Consider the following 20,332-nt stretch of genomic DNA (forward strand, 5'->3'; position numbering starts at 1 on the left):
TTTAATTAATCATTCAATTTAGTAAAGAGGGATCAATATTTTAAAAGATAGAATATGGGGAAAACAATAGGAAATATTAGAGTTTATCAAACAGAGTGAGAGTAGGTACTATTTCTATACATTTAAGTACATGTATAGGTGCATATAGGTGCACATGTGTGTGTGTGTGTGTGTGTGTGTGTGTTGTTGTTGTTTAGTCAGTAAGTCATGTCTGACTCTTTTGTGACCCTATGGACTGTAACCCACCAGGCTCCTCTGCCCATGGGATTTCCCAGGCAACAGTACTAGAGTGGGTGGCCATTTCTTTCTCCAGGTTATCTTCCCAACCCAGGAATCAAACCCTCATTTCCTGCACTGGCAGGCAGATTCTTTACCACTGAACCCCCAGGGAACCCTGTATATTATATACCTTTTTTAAAAAAGAAATTTAAATATTAAAGAAATATTTAAAATATTTTTACACATATATATTTTCTAAAAAAAGAAAAATTCTATTATGGTTTATTTCAATATATTGAATATATTTCCCTGTGCTACACAGTAGAACTTTGTCGTTATCCATTCCATATGTAACAGTTTGCATCTACTAACTCCAAACTCCCAATCCATCTCTCCTCTACCCTGCTCCTGCTTGGCAACCACAAATCTGTTCTCTATGTCTGTCATCAGGTTCCAAGTTAGCATTTACTGAACCTTCTCAATTTATTGATCATATTCTCCAATAAACACTGGGAACATAGAAATAAATAAAATTCTCAACCTTCAAAAATTTCATACCCTAAAAAATGACAAAGAGAGAAATGACTTCAATTTGTGTTATTTATTAGCAGTAGGTCAAATCCTGATCAGAGTAGAGAATTGAAACATAACTCTGCCTGAAGCAGTTAGAACAATTTTTTACAGACAGTGACTTTTCAGTGCTCATCCTAGAAGAATGAGAATGAGTTAGGTGGCCAGACGTGAGAGAAGATAGAATTTATTCTAAACAAAGGCAACTCTGGAGCAAAGCAGATTTGAAATTGGGAAGCACATTTAGTGAAGAGGAGATATGTAATGCTTAAACTATGAGAGAGACCAGAAAGACAGGCTGGAAAGAGTGTAAATGATGAGGCGGTAAAGAATTTGGGCCAAATTGTCATTTATGCAGAGGAGCGTAATTATATTCTAAAGCAATGGAGTGTCATTGAAGAGTTTTTAAGAACAAGAGTGACAGAAGCAAAGCTTTGTTTTAGAAGGACAGCCATGAAAGTATAAAGGATTGGTTTGAGGTTTCGTTAAGCTGGAAACAAAAGAAAAAGTCAGATCACTTCAAACTAGGCTTGATCAAGAAATGCACTAGAATATAGCATTGAAATAAGGAAATAAATTTCTAAAATAAGCTTTGTGAGAAAAATAAGAGAATAGTGACTGAGAGTGAAGAGGGAAAAAGCCTGAAACTAACTTCGGATATTCTGGCTTAGTTGACAAGGTAGAGGGAGCTGCCAGTAACGAAGGACAAGTCAAGGGCTAATCTTTGTAGTTTGGGGTATTTTTGATTTGACACGTTATTGAGAAATCAGGACCAACTTATTCAATAGACTAGACATTGAGTTCACAATAAAAAATCAGGTTTAGAGATATGATAGATTAAAAATGGACACAAATTCTTTGTGGCTGTTAAGAAATGGAGTTCATTTCTTCAACTGTTGAAAGTGAGCTGGCCTGATGACTTGCTCTGCTCAGTAGAAAGCAGTGAAACTAGCAATATGAAAACGTCAAGCCTTGGCCTCCGAAGGGGCCATTTCTAGCCTCCACTCATGTCCCACTTGAACACTGTCATTATAGGAAGATGACAAGGCTGTCCTCCTGGAGACATGTGGGCCCCCAACAACCAGCACCAATCACCAGCCATGGGAGTGAGGCCACCTAGACAGTGCAGCCCAGCTAAGGCTCCAGATGTCTGTGGACATATGAGTAACCCAAGGAAAGATCAGGAAAAGAGCCTCAGCTAAGCCCATTCTGTATGCTGATGTGAACGTAAAAATGAAGCCATGGGTGTACATGGGTTCTCCACCCTGAACCCCCCCCCCCACCTCCCTCCCCATCCCATCCCTCAGGGTCATGCCAGTGCACCAGCCCTGAGCACCCTGTCTCATGCATCAAAACTGGACTGGTGATCTACTTCACTTATGATAATATACATGTTTCAGTGCTATCCTCTCAGATCATCCCACCCTTGCCTTCTCCCACAGAGTCCAAAAGTCTGTTCTTTACATCTGTGTCTCTTTTGCTGTCTCGCATATAGGGTCATCATTACCATATTTCTAAATTCCATATATATGTGTTAGTATACTGTATTGGTGTTTTTCTTTCTGACTTACTTCACTCTGTATGATAAGCTCCACTTTCATCCACCTCATTAGAACTGATTCAAATGCATTCTTTTTAACAGCTGAGTAATATTCCATTGTGTATATGTAACACAGTGTTCTTATCCATTCTTCTGCCGATGGTCATCTAGGTTGCTTCCATGTCAATGTATGGCAAAAAGCACTACAATATTGTAAAGTAATTAGCTTCCAATTAAAATAAATAAATTAACTTAATAAAAAATAAATAAATAAAGCTTGTGCCCCTGTTTGAGTTTCCTGAGCCATACAGCAAATTCCCGTTGGCTATCTATTTTACATATGGTGATGTAAGGTAAGTTTCTATGATACCGTATCGGTGGGGAGGGAGATGGGAGGGAATTTCAAAAGAGAGGAGATATATGTATACCTATGGCTGATTCATGTTGAGGTTTGACAGAAAACAGCAAAATTCTGTAAAGCAATTATCCTTCAATAAAAAATAAATTAATTTTAAAAAATATCCCATATGCTGCAAGGTGCAGCCAAAATAAAGAGAACTCTCAAAAATAAATAAATAAATAAAGCTTGTGGTTTTAAGCTACTAAATTCCGAAGTGATTTTGTTACACAGCATCAGATAACTGAGACTGTCTCTTTCTCCCTTTGTTCTAACTTGCTGGTTATCACTTGTGCTACGAATTTTGGATTTATAACAGCCCTATCATTAGAAACCCTTTTACAAAGCTATGACATGTGGGCTCCTCAGCTGGATTGTAAATTCCTCTAAGACATTATTTATTTGAATCCTCAGCAGTGCCAAAAGGGTACACATGTTTTGTTAATATTAATTGCATGAAAACATAATACAAGGAATAAATAAACACCAAAGTAGGTTATGCAGAATGAATAAAGGCTTGGATCTAGATACTACCAAGATGCCAGAAATAAATGCTTTAAAGCAAAGGCTGCATATATTTGCTTGTAGGTTATTTTTAAAAGAGACTAAAATAGACACTGAATGATATAAAATGATTTCATTTTCACACAAGAAAGCAACTTGAACATCAGAAACAGTAAATATCTGAGAATTAGAACTTTCTTTTAAATCCAAGGACTTTCTACACTCTGTCTTTTTCTTCCCTGGTAAATAGTTTTAGTGTTAGCCCTTTTCTTCATCACTCATCTCTTTTACTTACCTCTGTGGGCAGAGAGCAAACTGGCCAAAATGGTGTGTTCAGGCTCTCTCACCCCATGTTTTGTAAACAGTGAGTACGTAACAGCAGAGATCATTTATAGCACTGCACATGCATGTCACTAGGTACTCGCAATGGTCACGGGTTGTGTGGGGTACACATATATGTGAGCTCCACCCATAAAGTGGGGGGGATTACTGTGGTGTCACGGCTGTGTCTGTTGGATCAGTCACAAGAGGAGAGGATTGTATGGCTGCTGCATCAGCCAGGAGAGAATACTGCTATGGCTGCTGAACCGGCCAAGAGAGAGGCTGTGTTATAGCAGAGAATAAATGTGCCTGCAGTTCCTGGGGCCCCTCAAGTCCCCTTCCAGCCTCTTAGCTCATGGCTTGCCTTCCCTGGGTTCAATGAACAGTGTACACAGTGAGATACAGCAAGACAATTGGCATCACAAACAGGATGATCAGCGATACAACTGGCATAGTCAGCAGGATACCCAGCGGGTAGAGGAGTCTGAGGCTCCACTAGATGGAGGAAGCCAGCGGCCAAGAGCTAGCATATGGTTCTGTGTGGCCTCTGTTCTCTTGACATGGGCTCCCGTGGAAGACTGGGACTGGATGGTTCACCGGATACTATTGAAAAGGCATTACAGGCAGCGAGTCCCCACTTGCCAAACAAGGCGGCAGGAACTGCCTGGCACTGTGGGGTGGGTTTTCCTGAGTGCCCTGAAGGCAAATACTGATGGTGCTCTCTGTGATGCCACACTGGTGTGCAATGTAGAGACACTTGGAAGAACTAGAGCAGCATATATTGGTGTTAGAGCAAGAACCTCGTGGCCCTGAAGAACCCAGCATCCCTGACAGCGAGGCGGTAAGTGACAGTGATGATGAACATCATGAGACAGTGGGTCCCCACTTGGCAGCGAGGCCCGTTGTGCAGCAGGGAAAAAAAGTGAAGCGTGAGCAGCCGAAGGCTAAGGTGGGATGGGGGGTATCCTCAAGGGACCCCAATGTGACTGAGTATATGACATACCGACCATATACTCAGGTGGAGTTGGCCGACTTGGGTAAGCTAGTTCAGCAAACGCACAGGAAACACTTGGAAGCATGGCTTTTGTGACTTTGGGACACGGGGTGGGCCCAGCACCTGAGAGGTTTTGCAGGTCCTTACTGAGAGAAGCCCTGTAGAAGGAAATGGCAACCCCACTCCAGTACTCTTTCCTAGAAAATCCCAAGGACAGAGGAGCCTGGTAGGCTACAGTTCACGGGGTCGCTAAGAGTCGGACATGACTGAGCGACTTCACTTCACTTCACTGAGAGAAGTAGAGAGACGGCACGCAGGACGCCATTTTGAAAGTGCGAAGAACCCACAGAGGGCCTGAGCTAGCAGGCGTCCCCTCTGGGTTATGCAGATGCAAATGTGGGCTAATTTATGGGGAGGTGTACTGTAAAGGCCATGTCCTCAGATTTAGAAAAGTGTAATCATGTGGGTGGACTGTGAACACCACAAAAGATCCCTTCCTTGAGGGGTGGGCCTGGTGCCTCTTGGGGGTTTTGTGTGTCCTTAATAAAAATTCCGCAGGAGTGGAGTTGCCCCTGTGGAGGCTTTCCTACAATCTCACAAGGACAGATGGTGAACTAGACTTGGCCGTGGAAGATAAAGGCACTCCACGTGCAGCGGGTAACTCTTCTAGCCCCATGAGGGCAAGGACTGCAACATGAGTCCCAAGTGATACCTGGTGTTGGGCTTTGCCATGTGTTAGGGATGTAACTGTTTGCTGTTGTGGCTACTGCCATTGCAAGATGTAAATCCAAGGGTCAGTGTTACTGGCCAAGGGAATATCACAAATGGACGGCACATAGAATGTGAGGTGAGAGACCTTGAAGGGGTGGAGTGTGGGGAGAGAGCAAATTGGCCAAGATGGCATGTTCAGGCTCTCTTGCCCCACATTTTGTAAACAATGAGTGTGTGACAGCTGAAATCGTTTATAGCACTGCACATGCTCCTCATGAGGTACTCAGTTGGTCACGAGTTCTGTGCAGTATGCATATATGTGAGCTCCACCCATAAAGTAGGGGGAGTTACTGCTGCCTCATGGCTGTGTCCACTGGGTCAGTCAGGAGAGGGGAGAACTGCAGTACATCTGCTGAGCCAGCCGTGTTATGGCTGCCGTGCCCACCAGGAGAGAATAAACGTGTCTGAAATTCCTACGGTTCCTCGAGTCTCTTTCCAGCCTCTTAGCTTGTGCCTTGCCTACCCTGGGTTCAATGAACATTGTGCACAGTGGGATACAGCAAGACAATTGGCACCACAAGCAGGGCGATCAGCAATACTCCTCTTTTTCCCCTTTTGTCTGTGTATATTTTCTTCTGCTGCAATTCTATATCACCTTTTTTTTCTTTTTTGAGTCATCTGTGTTTGCTACTAAAAGGTAAGGCCCATGCCTCTGAAATATTCCTAGAGTACTCTCAACAGGAAACAAATGATGGAAAAATTCTTCCTTCCAAGGGAGATAGCATTCCCAACAGATCTAGACTCTTATATGACTTTCTTTCCACATTGCTTTAGGTGGTGGTTTCTTTTGGGTTCTGTGACAGCAGAAAGGTTGGCTGCTTATCTTGGCTTCCTGGAAATGCATGCTTGTCAGGTCAAGCATTTGAATCCTTTTAGGAACCTGATTCAGATAATCTCTCATGATGACACATACTCTCATGTTCTTTTAATAATTTAAATATCACTTAGCCGTGGAAAAGAATTGATTTTCCCTTGAAATACTTAAAATGTCATCATATTATCACCTAAAATATTGGTGAAACACACACACGGAGGAGTTTAAAATGGTTTGAGAATATTAATATCAACAAATGTGACTTCTGTCTTTCATGTCTTCCAAGAAAACACTCAGGATACATTGAAAATTAGTGTCCCATTGTGCTGGGAAACATACAGCTTAAGTGTGGGGAGAAATTATATTTTTAGTTTTAAAAAATTCATTTGAGGATGACTTCACTTTTATAGTTGCTAGACAATAGATCTTTTCAAGTGAAATCTTTTCCTGAAGGTGGAAAATGTTATCAAGGGTAGAGAAATCCTGAGGCAGAAACCATCCCACCATCCCTCTTCCTTTCAGTTCTATAAAGAAAGCCAGTGTTGGCATTTTTACTTTATTCCTTCTATGTAAGTGGGAAAGTGACTTTGCTAATTTATCAGAGCATCAAACCGTTATTTTGTCAATCAGCCCAAGTTTTTGTTTATTAGCAAAGTAAAATGGCCTGATCTTTCTTTTGACTCAACTATGAGTGAAATTGGCTAGATATCAGTCATCTCAGTGAAACTGTCTAGATGGACTGGTCTTCTGGGGAATCCTCAAGATAAAATACTATTCTCTTAAGGTAAGATTCTGCACAGGATAGCTTGAGCCTGTGATTGGCTAGGTCAGGGCAAATGTGGAAGGAAAGAAGATAAACATCAATGAATCAGTTTGCTACTTCCTGATTTTGTCTGACTACTTATTTAAACTAAACTTCCTCCTATGCACCTCACTCATACCATGACACTGCTCCTTCCTGAATAATTTAAGACCATGCTCCATATTTCTCCTCTGTACAAATTTTAATTTTTAGTTGTTTGACGTTTACCTCTGTGTATTCCAATTTCACATGTCTTTCTGTCTCCCTCTCCATTTCTCTCACACTCTTTTTTTTTTTTTTTTTAAGAATGATCTTTTTGCAGGTAAGTGATAGGAACTACCTTGTTTGAAACCTAAGGGGTAAAAGGGAGGTGGGCACCAAAAATCCCAGAAAGCAAAATATTTCTCACCCATAGTCTCCTTTATTGACATGTTCAATTAATCCTGGTTGAACAAGGCATACATGCTGGGAACATTTCCACTGCTGTCCTGAGCAGGTGCTGTAAAAATACAAACATTATGAAAGTGACTTGGCCTTTTAGGAGTACATTTACAAAATTAGTACCAAGAGTTGCACTTTGTTAAGGTATAAAATATATTTTTGATTAATGTTAACTGTATGACCATTTAATTCTTGACAAAAGCAAATCACAACACATTCATTAACTACACTACAACGAAACATCTTCTACTCCAGGCAGTTAATGAATGAAATGACTACTCAGTCATTGAAGTTTGAAAATAGACAACAATGAAGACAGCAGATTCAGTATGTGTAATTGGAAATTTTCTGCAGGATAATCATTTTAAGGCAGTCTGATTATAATATATTTAGTTACTGTGCTCAAGGAAACATGATTTGATTTGCCCATAGTATATCAAAATGTTTGTAATTAATAAATATGCTTAATGCACTGTAACAAACATCAAACTCAAAAGAAATATTCATGTGTAGATTTTACACATCTATTAAAATTAAATATGCTCATAAAGACTACTGACGTGTGATATCTTATGATTCTGTGTATCTGTATTTAAACATATGTTTTGTTTCACAGATATTCCTTTTATTTGAAGAAAACATACACAGACAGTAGAATTCAGTTCTGTGCCACTTAAATTTATTACCAGGAATTGCAGTTTTCTTTAATTATTGATCCTTCTTCATAATGTTGACCATCTCTGTGGCAGCCTGTCAACATAACATGTAAACAAATCAAAATTCTAAATTGATTAATAAAATGTATTCACATAACAAGTACTCTAAAATTTTGTTTAGTTTTTTCAAATATGCAAAAATATTTGGTGCCAATCTGACAGAAATCTACATGGGGTTTTTGTCAAGGTTTATATATCCAATTTTTCTGGATCTGCTCCATGAGCTTTTATCTTTGCTCTGTGTATTTGTTCCAACTGAGAGGATTTGTAAAGCATAAAAACTAGATTACTGAGGTATTAATCACTAAACACACTCAAAAAATAATTTATGTGTTTAAATAGGTAGGCAGTAAAATAGTGTTTGAAATGATTAATAGCATTTCTCATCTTAAAATCTAATCAAGTCTCATGTGGGTATAAATAGTTGCATATGATTAGAGGAAGAAGCTCAAGATTTTGGACCAAAATATGAAGCTATTTCAGCGAATTCACCTTACAAAGAGAAACTCTATTTTTTCTACAGAATTTGAATCAGCAGAAAAGTTTATAAGGTTGCAGCCCTTTGTGTTCTAAATCTAAATGTTCCTCAACTATTAACCAAAAAGTGAAAGTGTTTAGTTAGTCAGTTGTGTCCAGCTCTTTGCACCCCCATGGACTGCAGCACTCCAGGCTCCTCTGTCCATGGATTTCTCCAGGCAAGAATACTGGAGTGGGTAGCCATTCCTTTCTTCAGGGGATCTTCCCAGTCCAAGGATTAAACCTGGGTCTTCCACACTGCAGGAAGGTTCTTTATGGTCTGAGCTACCAGCCAAGTCACATTAACTGAAACTTTTTGCTAACTATTTTACCAGATTATTGAAACTACTCCAAAGAGATCAATGGTGAATTATCCTTGGATGAAAACCAATCAGAAAGATATGGTAAAATAGTGCCCTGTCTACAAACTAAATCCCTTTGTAAATTTAACTGACACAAAGTACTGAATTAGCAAAAGTAGCATAATTCGCTCCTGTGTCCCATGAAAACCTTTTTGATAGAAACATGTCATTGAGAGATCACATCAATGGTCTCTAGTTAAATAAAATGAATTCTAACTTTTTAAAAAAAAATATTTATTTTTAATTGGAGGATAATTGCTTTACAATATTGTGTTGGTTTCTGCCATACATCAGTGTGAATCAGCCAGAGGTATACATATGTCCCTTCCCTCTAGAAGCTCCCTCCCACCTCTCACCCCATCCCACCCCTCTAGGAATTCTAATTTACTGTATATAATAATAGGAGTAAATCTACATATTTAGAAAGCATTTCAAGGGACCTGGTTTAACTACAAGCCATAATGTCACAAAAGCAAATTTCAGATTAGCTATCCTCCAATTTTTCAAAAAATTGTTTCTCAGGAAACATTTACAGCTGCTTTCTTTCAGCAAGCACCATGTTCTCACAGTTCAATGTTTTGCTTAATGAATTTCAAATCTCCTTGTACTGGCATCTAACCATCCCTTTTATGTGAATTCCACCATCACAGGAAGAGAGAATGAAAACACTTCTCTTGTGGCCCACAGGGGAGGGAAAAGATTAAACTTTAAATCAAGTTCAGAGTTTTAATTACTACCCAGGATTAAACACTTTTTGTAAATAAATTTCTATGTTTCCAGTTTACAAACACCCTAGAACTTTTCATTACCTAGGCAAGCAACAGTAAAAATTCAAGCAACAATTCAAGTTTCATTCAAAGTCAAGGAAAGTACTCCACTGACTACTAGTTCTAAAGGGAGGATGAAGGGCGGGGGGGGAGGTGGGGGGAGCTGATTTTTAAAATTTATTTTACTGAAGTGTAGTTGATTTACAGTGTTGAGTTAATTTCTGCTGAACAGCAAATTATTCCATATGTATGTATATATATACATATGAATGTGTGTGTGTGCGTTCAGTGGCTCAGTCAAGTCCAACCGGGACCCCATGGACTGTAGCCTGCCAGGCTCCTCTGTCCATGGAGGAGAACGCTGGAGTAGGTTGCTGTTTCCTACACCAAGGAATCTTCCCAACCCAAGGATCAAACCCATGTCTCTTGTGTTTCCTGCATTACAGGTATATTCTTTACCTCTGCACCTCTTGGGAAGTCCATAGATAGATAGATATATGCATCTATCCATATATATATATATACACTGCTGCTGCTGCTAAGTCGCTTCAGTCGTGTCCGGCTCTGTGCGACCCCACAGACGGCAGCCCACCAGGCTCCTCCATCCCTGGGATTCTCCAGGCAAGAACACTGGAGTGAGTTGCCATTTCCTTCTCCAATGCATGAAAGTGAAACATGAAAGTGAACTCGTTCAGTCATGTCCGACTCAGCGACCCCACTGACGGCAGCCTACCAGACTCCTCCGTCCATGGGATTCTCCAGGCAAGAATATATATATGTATATATACATATACATACATACATACAAAATATACTACATTGTTTGAAACCTGAGGAGTAACAGGAAAGTGGGCACCCAAAAGCCCAAAAAGTGAAAATTTCTCTCGCTCACACACACACACACAAACACATATACATATGTATGTATGTATGAAAGCCAAAGAATGCTCAAACTACCACATGATTGCACTCATCTCACACACTAGCAAAGTAATGCTCAAAATTCTTCAAGCCACTCTTCAATAGTACGTGAACTGTGAACTTCCAGATGTTCAAGCTGAATTTAGAAAAGGCAGAGGAACCAGAAATCAAATTGCCAACATCCATTGGATCATCAGAAAAGCAAGAGAGTTCCAGAAAAATATCTACTTCTGCTTTATTGACTATACCAAAGCCTTTGACTATGTGGATCACAACAAACTGGAAAATTCTTAAAGAGGTGGGAATACCAGATCACCTGACTTGCCTCCTGAGAAACCTGTATGCAGGTCAGGAAGCAGCAGTTAGAACTGGACATGGAACAACAGACGGGTTCCAAATCAGGAAAGGAGTATGTCAAGGCTGTATATTGTCACCCTGCTTATTTAACTTATATGCAGAGTACATCATGAGAAACTCTGGCCTGGATGAAGCACAAGCTGGAATCAAGATTGCCAGGAGAAATATCAATAACCTCAGATATGCAGATGACACCACCCTTATGGCAGAGAGTGAAGAAGAACTAAAGAGCCTCTTGATGAAAGTGAAAGAGGAGAGTGAAAAAATTGGGTTAAAACTCAACGCTCAGAAAACTAAGATCATGAAATCCAGTCCATCACTTCATGGTAAATAGACGGGGAAGCAATGGAAACAGTGACAGGCTTTATTTTAGGGTGCTAAAATCACTGCAGATGGTGATTGCAGCCATGAAATTAAAAGACGTTTACTCCTTGGAAGAAAAGTTATGACCAACCTAGACAGCATATTAAAAAGCAGAGACATTACTTTGCCAACAAAGGTCATCTAGTCAAGGCTATGGTTTTTCCAGTGGTCATGTATGGATGTGAGAGTTGGACTATAAAAAAAGCTGAGTGCTGAAGAATTGATGCTTTTGAACTCTAGTGTTGGAGAAGACTCTTGAGAGTCCTCTGGACTGCAAGGAGATCCAACCAGTCCATCCTAAAGGAAATCAGTCCTAAATATTCACTGGAAGGACTTATGTTGAAGCTGAAACTCCAATACGTTGGCCACCTCATGCAAAGAACTGACTTGATATTAAGGAGGGAAGACCAAGAAATGGAACTTTTTCTAACACTATATGTAGTACTAATGATTTTGGGTAGGCCTGGGGATAGCATTCTCTTGACTTCAAAATTAGTAGCTGGGGAACAGGTCAGAGAAGGGACAGCCCCCTTCAATTAGAACCTTTGTGATTTCTGGTCCCTTTACCTATATAACTAGTACATTGGACAAGCAACATTTAAGCAATATGAATAAAAACCAGCTTTCAGATATACATATGTATACATACATATATACATCAGTTCAGTTCAGTTCAGTTGCTCAGCCATGTCCGACTCTTTGCGACCCAATGGACTGCAGCACACCAGGCCTCCCTGTCCATCACCAACTCCCAGAGTTTACTCAAACTCATGTCCATTGAGTCAGTGAAGCCATCCAACCACCTCATCCTCTGTCATCCCCTTCTCCTCCTGCCTTCAATCTTTCCAGCATCAGGGTCTTTTCCAATGAATCCGTTCTTTGCATTACGTGGCCAAAGTATTAGAGATTGCTACAATCTCACTTGAGAGTTGGCTTCTTGGACAGAAACCATTATTTGTTCATCCGAGCCTGGCCAAAGTATGGATAAAGTGAAGCAATACCTTCTACACTAATATATAAATTCAGTTCACCCCCTTCCTCTACTCCTGCCTGACTCCAGTGTATCCTTCATCCCCTGAACAGCATTTAGAGAGATCTCTTAAGATCTGTGTTATGTCACTCCCTGCTTAAAATCCTCAAGTTTTTCTGTATTAAATTTAGACTAAAACTGAACTTCTTACAAGGACTTATAAGACCTTATCCAAAGTGTCTCTTCCATAATCTGTGTCCTCACCTCCCCTAGTCTACTGCCTGGAATGGTAGTCCCAGAGGAATGAAGGATTTGCCTGATATAGATAAGGGTGGAAAGAACTGGATGAACTTAATTTGGAGCCAAAGTAAATGGGATTAACTATTGGAGAATCAGGAAAAAGAAGGGTCACAGAAGTCTCACTAAGATTTTGGCTTTAGGGATAGAGAAGCAGTGATGTTATTATTGAAATAAAGAACAGGTTTTTGGTGAGAAATCAAACTTCTGCTTTACATGTTCTAGACTAAGGTTAAATCTAAGTTAGACATCCTAATGGAGAACATCAAGTAGAGTAGTAATGGAAGTCCAAAGTCAAGTCAAGGCTGGAACATGAATTTCAGAGCCAGTAACATGCATATCTTTAAGTTTTTGAGAATAAATAACAGTCTCCTTGAGAGAGTATTTGTAGGTAAGAGAAAGACATCCAGGACTGAGCTCAAACACTGTAACCAGCAGACATTCAGAAAAACAAACTGGGAAGATGTGACCTGGGAAGAAGGGGGGAATTCAGGGGATGGTGGAGTCCTGGAAAGCAACAGACGTATTCCATAGAAGCAGAAGCCGTCACCTACATAGAGTACGGTTGAGGGGTCAAGAAAAGAATGGAGATCTGGGATTTCCCTGGTGGTTCAGTGGTTAAGACTCTGCCCTTCCAATGCAGGGGAGGCAGGTTTGATCCCTGGTAGGGAAACTAAGAACCCACATGCTGAATAGCACAGCCAAAAAATAAAAGAGAATTGGCACCTGAATACTGCACTTGAAAACATGGAAGTCTTCAATAATCCTGCCAAGATAGAGCTCGGTAAAGTAGCAGGGAACAAGGTCTTGTAGGAATGAGCTGATGAGAGGTTTAGAAGTCAGGAAGTGAAATGTTTCTTTCAGATATTTTGCCATTAAAGGAAAGGAGGAAATAAGATAAAACTGCTTAAGGACATGGAGATGAGGGTGGGCTTTTTCAAAGCTGGGAGCTACAACTACCCACCAGCTTCCTGCAAGACAATGTCTTGTAAATGACATTTGCTCACTTTCTCAGTTATTTCCTCAGGAAAAATTCCAAGAAGTGGAAGTTCTGGGTCAAAATTGAGGTTTGGACATCTTTAAGGCATTTAATTCATTCATCATTTTTTTTTTTTTTTTTGGAATGATTTCACCAATTTACACTCACCAACAGTGAAAAGATGAATTATCCTGTGTCACCCTAAGGAATAAACTGTAACTTTGGTTCCCATGCTAGGTATCACTTCGTCACAGAAACAGAGTCAGGATCAGAAATTAACCTTTGATGTTGTCTAGTTCCATCTCCCAAGCAATGTTTGTATCCTGTTTTGGATTCTACTAGTTTTAAATAAAAAATATTTCTTTTAAAATGTTAATTTGAAAACATGATTGATGCTTTAAAGGTAGTAGAAATTGAGGAGTTAAAGAAAAGTTGGGAGCTACAAAAACACTTTCATAAATCAGTAACTTTGTAAATTGATTGATCCAGAAAAGAAGGAGGGCAATGATGGTTTAGGAGAGAAAGAGGGAGAAAAAGGGAGAGAGGAAAGAAGACAAAAGGAGAGGGGGGATGGAGGAAGAGGCAACTGTAAGGGTGGAGATCTTGAAAAGACAAGAGATGATGGGATTCAGAGCTCAAGAAGAGGAATCTACTTCACGGAAATAGTAATTAAGATGGAAGTAACTTGAAAATTATGATGAGAGCTGAGAGAATTCCTGGTGTCTTTATTTTCTCAGTGAAAAGCTTATAAAGCCCTTCAGTGTGAGGTAATCAAGCTGGTTACACCTTGATATAAATAAGTAGATAGATGCATAGTAATGACTGTCAAAACCAAAGGAGTTTTGCAACATTAACAGCCATTATTATAAGAATTAGGTAAATCAGATTTTTGGAAAGTGAAATAAGTCTCTTGATTTGAGAAAAAAAATGACAGTATGATATAATTTGTTTAAAAATACTCCATCATAATGTGTTCTACTATCTGTGTTGGTCTCAATATCACTTCAGGGAAGGCAGTTGTCTGCTTAATCAGGAGTCTGCATCCCATGGGTGGTCAATATCATTTATCCTGAAAGTCCAGACTCAACGGCAGCTCCTACAAGGGGTTCCACTATCCATCTTTTAATGAACACTAGAGTATAGCATAATGCGTGTCAGAAATAGGCTTTCATTGGTAAAATTAGCGACTTGTTAATCAGCATAATGGATATAAGCAATCGACTCTTATCACTTAACAATATTCAATTTATATAGATTAGTTTAAATAGTTAAAAATCATATCCCATTCATACTCCCCAGTTTCTATGTATCTCTTAAGATCAAAAGACTTCATGCTTAAACCTGATACCCTAGGATTAATCTCTAAAACATCTATCCAGCCACTGGATAGGAAGATGTATTATAACCTGATAATCTGTAATATTATCAGATATGGGAAAATGCCAATAAATTTTTCAAGCATGGTAGATGTGGCAACATCTAACAGGATAGGGACCTGAGACTTCATGAAGCTTACACAGGTTTATAGACTAGTGTAGGTCTCTGTACCAACATATATTTTTGTAATTATCAGTATACACAGCAGAATTTGAAATGTGATTTATCTTCATTGTAATGTGGTTAAGGAGGTTGTGAAAGGGTAAATGACCCTCATTCAATTCAAATGCCAGTAATTTACATCCTTTTTTTTTTTTTTTACCAAGGTGAACATAAGAGTTGTGTGTAATCAAATTAGCTTATGTCTGTTCACAGCAGATGGTTCACTAGACTCCTTAAGATCTGTCACGCTGGAGATTTTGCTGGAAAATCCAGTCTGGTTCCATTTCAAACTCTATCACTTGTTTTCTGTATCTGACCTTTGAAATTCCCCAATGACTGGAAGTAACTATATGTCCACCTTCCAGTTTATACAAAAGGGACATTATAAACAGTGCTGCGATGAACACTGGGCTACATGTGTCTCTTTCACTTCTGGTTTCCTTGGTGTGTATGCCCAGCAGTGGGATTGCTGGGTCATATGGCAGTTCTAGTTCCAATTTTCTAAGGAATCTCCACACTGTTCTCCATAGTGGCTGTACTAGTTTGCATTCCTACCGATAGTATAAGAGGGTTCCCTTTTCTCCACACCCTCTCCAGCATTTATTGTTTGTAGACTTTTGGATAGCAGCGATTCTAACCGGCGTGAGCTGGTACCTCATTGTGGTTTTGATTTGCATTTCTCTGATAGTGAGTGATGTTGAGCATCTTTTCCTGTGTTTGTTAACCATCTGTATGTCTTCTTTGGAGAACTGTCTGTTTAGTTCTTTGGCCCATTTTTTGATTGGGTCATTTATTTTTCTGGAATTGAGCTTCAGGAGTTGCTTGTGTATATCTGAGATTAATTCTTGTCAGTTGCTTCATTTGCTATTGTTTTCTCCCATTCTGAAGGCTCTCTTTTCACTTTGCTTATAGTTTCCTTTGTAGTGAAAAAGCTTTTACGTTTAATTAGGTCCCATTTGTTTATTTTTGCTTTTATTTCCATGACTCTGTGAGGTGGGTCATAGAGGATCCTGCTGTAATTTATGTCAGAGAGTGTTTTGCCTATGTTCTCCTCTAAGCGTTTTATAGTTTCTGGTCTTATGTCTAGATCTTTAATCCATTTTGAGTTTATTTTTGTGTATGGTATTAGAAAGTGTTCTAGTTTCATTCTTTTACAAATGGTTGAGAACATGGAAGCAACCTAGATGTCCATCAGCAGATGAATGGTTAAGAAAGCTGTGGTACCTATACACAATGGAATATTACTCAGCCATTAAAAAGAATACATTTGAATCAGTTCTAATGAGGTGGGGGAAACTGGAGCCTATTATACAGAGTGAAGTAAGCCAGAAAGAAAAATACCAATACAATATTCTAAAGCATATATATGGAATTTAGAAAGATGATAATGATAACCCTATATGCGAGACAGCAAAAGAGACACAGATTATAGTACAGTTTTTTAGACTGTGGGAGAAGGCAAGGGTGGGCTGATCTGAGAGAATAGCATTGAAACATGTATATTATCATATATGAAACAGATCACCAGCCCATGAGACAGGGTGCTCAGGGCTGGTGCACTGGGATGACCCTGAGGGGTGGGATGGGGAAGGAGGTGGGAGAGGGGTGCAGGATGGGGAACATATGTACATCCATAGCTGATTCATGTCAATGTATGGCAAAAACCACTGCAATATTGTAATTAGCCTCCAAGTAAAATAAACAAATTTTTTAAAAGGGGGGACATTATTTACTTAATTGACAATTTTTTTTAAACCTTAAGATAATACAATTTTAAGTCCCAGGTTGAAAAAGAATTACAGTATAAGAAACTAGACCATATCATGCAGTTAAATAACTGAAAAGCATTTCATAAATCAGTGATTTTGTTTCTAGCATCTCAGAGGAAAGCCACTTCATTCTTGCAAAAAATTACTACAAATAGTACACCATTGTCTATTTATTTTATATAATTTTGTACCATTTTTCAATATTGTGTACTGCTATTTTCTTTCAACAAGCTACTTTTATAAGAAAGAAAAAACAAAACAATTACCTGCATGAGTATAGTTATGATGTGAACCTTTTGCTACTACATAAAATGATGAATTGCATCCCTCCATCATGAATAGAATAAAAGCTATACGAGGAACATAGTCTACCTAAAACATAACCCTAAATTAAAGTCTTAGCTTTCAAGCAAAAACGGACATAGAAGCAGAAGCAGTTTCTTTTCTAAACGGGCTCCAGGGCTCAAATAAGAAAAGCTCAAGTATGCTTTAGCACATCAAAAGTACTGCAGCTAATACATGATACTCACCCTCAACGTTCGTGAAGCCGATCCTGCTCATACCTGACAACTTTCAATGAGTTCTCAGGATAAAATCTAAAATTCTTGATATAGCCCATAAGTCCTAGTGAAATCTGACCTCTGTTCCTCTCAAACCCCTTCTTACATCACCTTCAAGCCTCTGCTGGCCATGACTCTCCAGAAATGGAGGTCTCCATCAAGCACCTAGACCACACCAAGCTCCTGGCTCCCAGATCCCGTTCCATCAGCTCCTCAGTGACCGCACACCTCACTCCCCAAGCTAATACTGTACACTGCTTTCCATGTTGACATTATATTTCTGATGGGCTTTCCCACAGCACCCTAAATGTCTCCTTCTGAGAATTTAACACAATTTGCAACTGTACAGTGAATTTGTTAATTATCTTACACCACGCACCACGACCCCCCATCCCCCGCCCCACAACACTTGACTGTCACTCCCATGAAGATAAGATTTGTCTCTTTTCTTCCCCATGGTTGCCCCAGCAAAAGTGCAATGTCTGGCATGGTGGAGACGGTCAATGAATATTTTTCAATGAATGACAAGATCTCCCATTTCTGATAGACTATCTAATTGCTGTTTGCTGGGAAAAGCAAAGGTCTAGCAGGAATGACTATGCTGTGGAAATTTTAACGTAGCATGTGTGTGTTTTACAAACAAGATGACACTATTGAAAATGAAAGCAAAATCAGCATCTGGATTTTGCTGTAAGGATACAAATCCTAATTTGTCCTGCAGTGTCTTCTAATTGTAATTTCCACTCACCACCACCTACTTATAATTATGTGACAGAGCTTTGAGGAAACCTGAATTTTCCCTCATATGAAGTGCAGGAGTAGAGTTTTGTTCTGTTTTTTTTGCAAACTTTAGATATATTGATTGCTCAGAACCTACAATCATTCTACTATAATTAAACCAACAGAGTAAATAACACCGTTCTCCTTATGAACTATTGAGTTGACCAAAATATTCATTCAGGTTGCTCTATACAATGTAATAGAAAAACCCAAATTAACTTTTTGCCCAACCCAATATTTGTATTTATTCACTCAGTCTTAGACTGTTAAAACTACTCTGTATGGAGCACTGTTTTGTTTTTCCCAGTTTAAAATCCCTGATTGGCAAAATGAACAAAAACACACAGGGAGAATCTCTTTGGTATTACTTAGCAGGGGAGGGTGGCCACCTTTATTATGCTCCTGCATTGGTTTAAACGGTATTGCTGTAACACAGGTTCTAAGGCCACTCATGGGAAAATAAGTAAAATGTTACACACATCTGCAGAGGATCCGTCTTGTGACTTTGAAGTGATTCTCTGAGGTTACACTCAAAAAAGCGTGAGAGGTTGTTTTTTGTCAAGACATTTTACAAAGAAAGAATCTTAAGTAACTTTTTATAAGCTGAGTGACTATTCAAAGCAGAATGGAAATCAGCCTTTGTGGCTGTCACAGCAGGTCTTTGCTGAAGGTGCTAGGCTGAGGCAAGTACCAGCATCTGAATCAAAGCACGTTAACAATCCAAAGAAATTTAGCCTGCTGATCAAAGTATTCATTTTTTCATTTCAACTTAAGAAAGGAAGGGAGGAAAGAAAGGAGAGAGAGAGAGGTAGGGAGGGAAAGAAGGAAAGAGGGAAGAGAAGGAGAGAAGGAGGCAGGAAGGAATGAAAGAGAAAGACAGCTGGACAGATCTTGTAATGAACTAGGACAATTCCCAAACCCTACCTTCTGGGAACCAAGGCTTTGTGTGAGGAGGCCATCCCTTTTCTTCATGGCAAAATGACTTGTAATCAGGACAGCAGTCAGAATTTTCCCTTTCACAGAATTTATCACAGTAACACAGCGCATCTGCTTCATAGAACCGAGTCACACAGCCATCATCTCTGTCTTCACAGCAACCAAAACTTCTACAGTACTGCCCTTCGAAAGCAGCTCTTTTGAATCGAGTACCTTCCAAAATGGTGTGATTCCTAGTGAACTCAGCTCCTGGGTCCACTTCTTGTTGTGAAAAATACTGTCTCTCCATCCAAATTTCTGTGGTGAGATAAGCAAGGATTAAGATCTTACAACCGGCCCACATTCTCCAGAGGTCAGCAAGGCTCCCACTGGTTGTTATGTTCGATCCCCTTGGCCTTGGGGCTTCTCCTTGGAGCCTAAGTTCTAATCATCAAGACAACTCAGCCTGAATCCTGAAACTGATACTTCACTTGAACTGACAGTATTTCTTGTAGTTAAACATTAATCAAGAATTTCAGTGCTTGCCAAAGATAACGTGCATGTTACCAATAGACCATTGTCATTCCTCCAACATTAAAATTTTATATTTCATATTACAGGAAAAACATCCATTGCCATAAAAATAAATACATAAAATCTTAGGTGTAGATGATACATTGAACATTGCTTACCTTCAAAATAACCTAGATTCTTAAATCAAAAACCTCTCTGGAATACACATGGCCCAAATTTTGGCTGCAATGACTACTGGCAAGGTGTAGGAAATTCAAAAGTCAAAAGCACAATTATTCATCTCACTTATTCGCACTGCCACTAAAATCCAGACTCTCCTGAGATTGCCTGCTCGGCTCTGTCATATCAATAACAAATGCCCAGTCACACACAGGCTTGATATCGCATCCGTACAGCACTCACCTACCAGAAGCATTTTTATTTCAAAACTTAGTGGAGCCTAATTTAGCTAGAAATTCCCTGAAGGTGACCTTAGTTTTCTCTACCTGAATTTCTGCTTGACATCAATGCAGGGGTCTACATTATCTGAAAGGCAGTTTATAGTCAAGAAAAGTCAGTGCTCTGAGCTAAGGAGCTGTTGGGGAGCAGGGAGGGAAGAGATGTGAAGGAAACTC

The 20,332-nt window shown here is 39.5% G+C and overlaps 1 protein-coding gene across 10 annotated transcripts in view; it reads right to left on the reverse strand.

The window, feature by feature from the left end:
• The window catches only part of TINAG (tubulointerstitial nephritis antigen), a 155,717-nt gene extending 136,055 nt beyond the window's left edge, over positions 1 to 19,662 (reverse strand). For 9 of the 10 annotated variants that reach the window (XR_009693537.1, XM_061146371.1, XM_061146370.1 and 6 more), the window contains exons 1-3: positions 19,194 to 19,662; positions 8,060 to 8,123; positions 7,342 to 7,431 (exon numbers count right to left, since the gene is read on the reverse strand). Coding sequence is in view for 9 of the 10 variants with exons in the window: in XM_061146371.1 (XP_061002354.1) it covers positions 7,342 to 7,431; positions 8,060 to 8,123; positions 19,194 to 19,548 (509 nt within the window). In the remaining variant the exon portion in view is untranslated. The remainder of the gene's footprint in view (positions 1 to 7,341; positions 7,432 to 8,059; positions 8,124 to 19,193) is intronic. The other variant, XM_061146373.1, reaches the window with a different exon arrangement.
• Positions 19,663 to 20,332: the final 670 nt, after the last annotated feature.

Source organism: Dama dama, chromosome 7 (assembly GCF_033118175.1).
Source record: "Dama dama isolate Ldn47 chromosome 7, ASM3311817v1, whole genome shotgun sequence".
Lineage (NCBI taxonomy): Eukaryota > Metazoa > Chordata > Mammalia > Artiodactyla > Cervidae > Dama > Dama dama.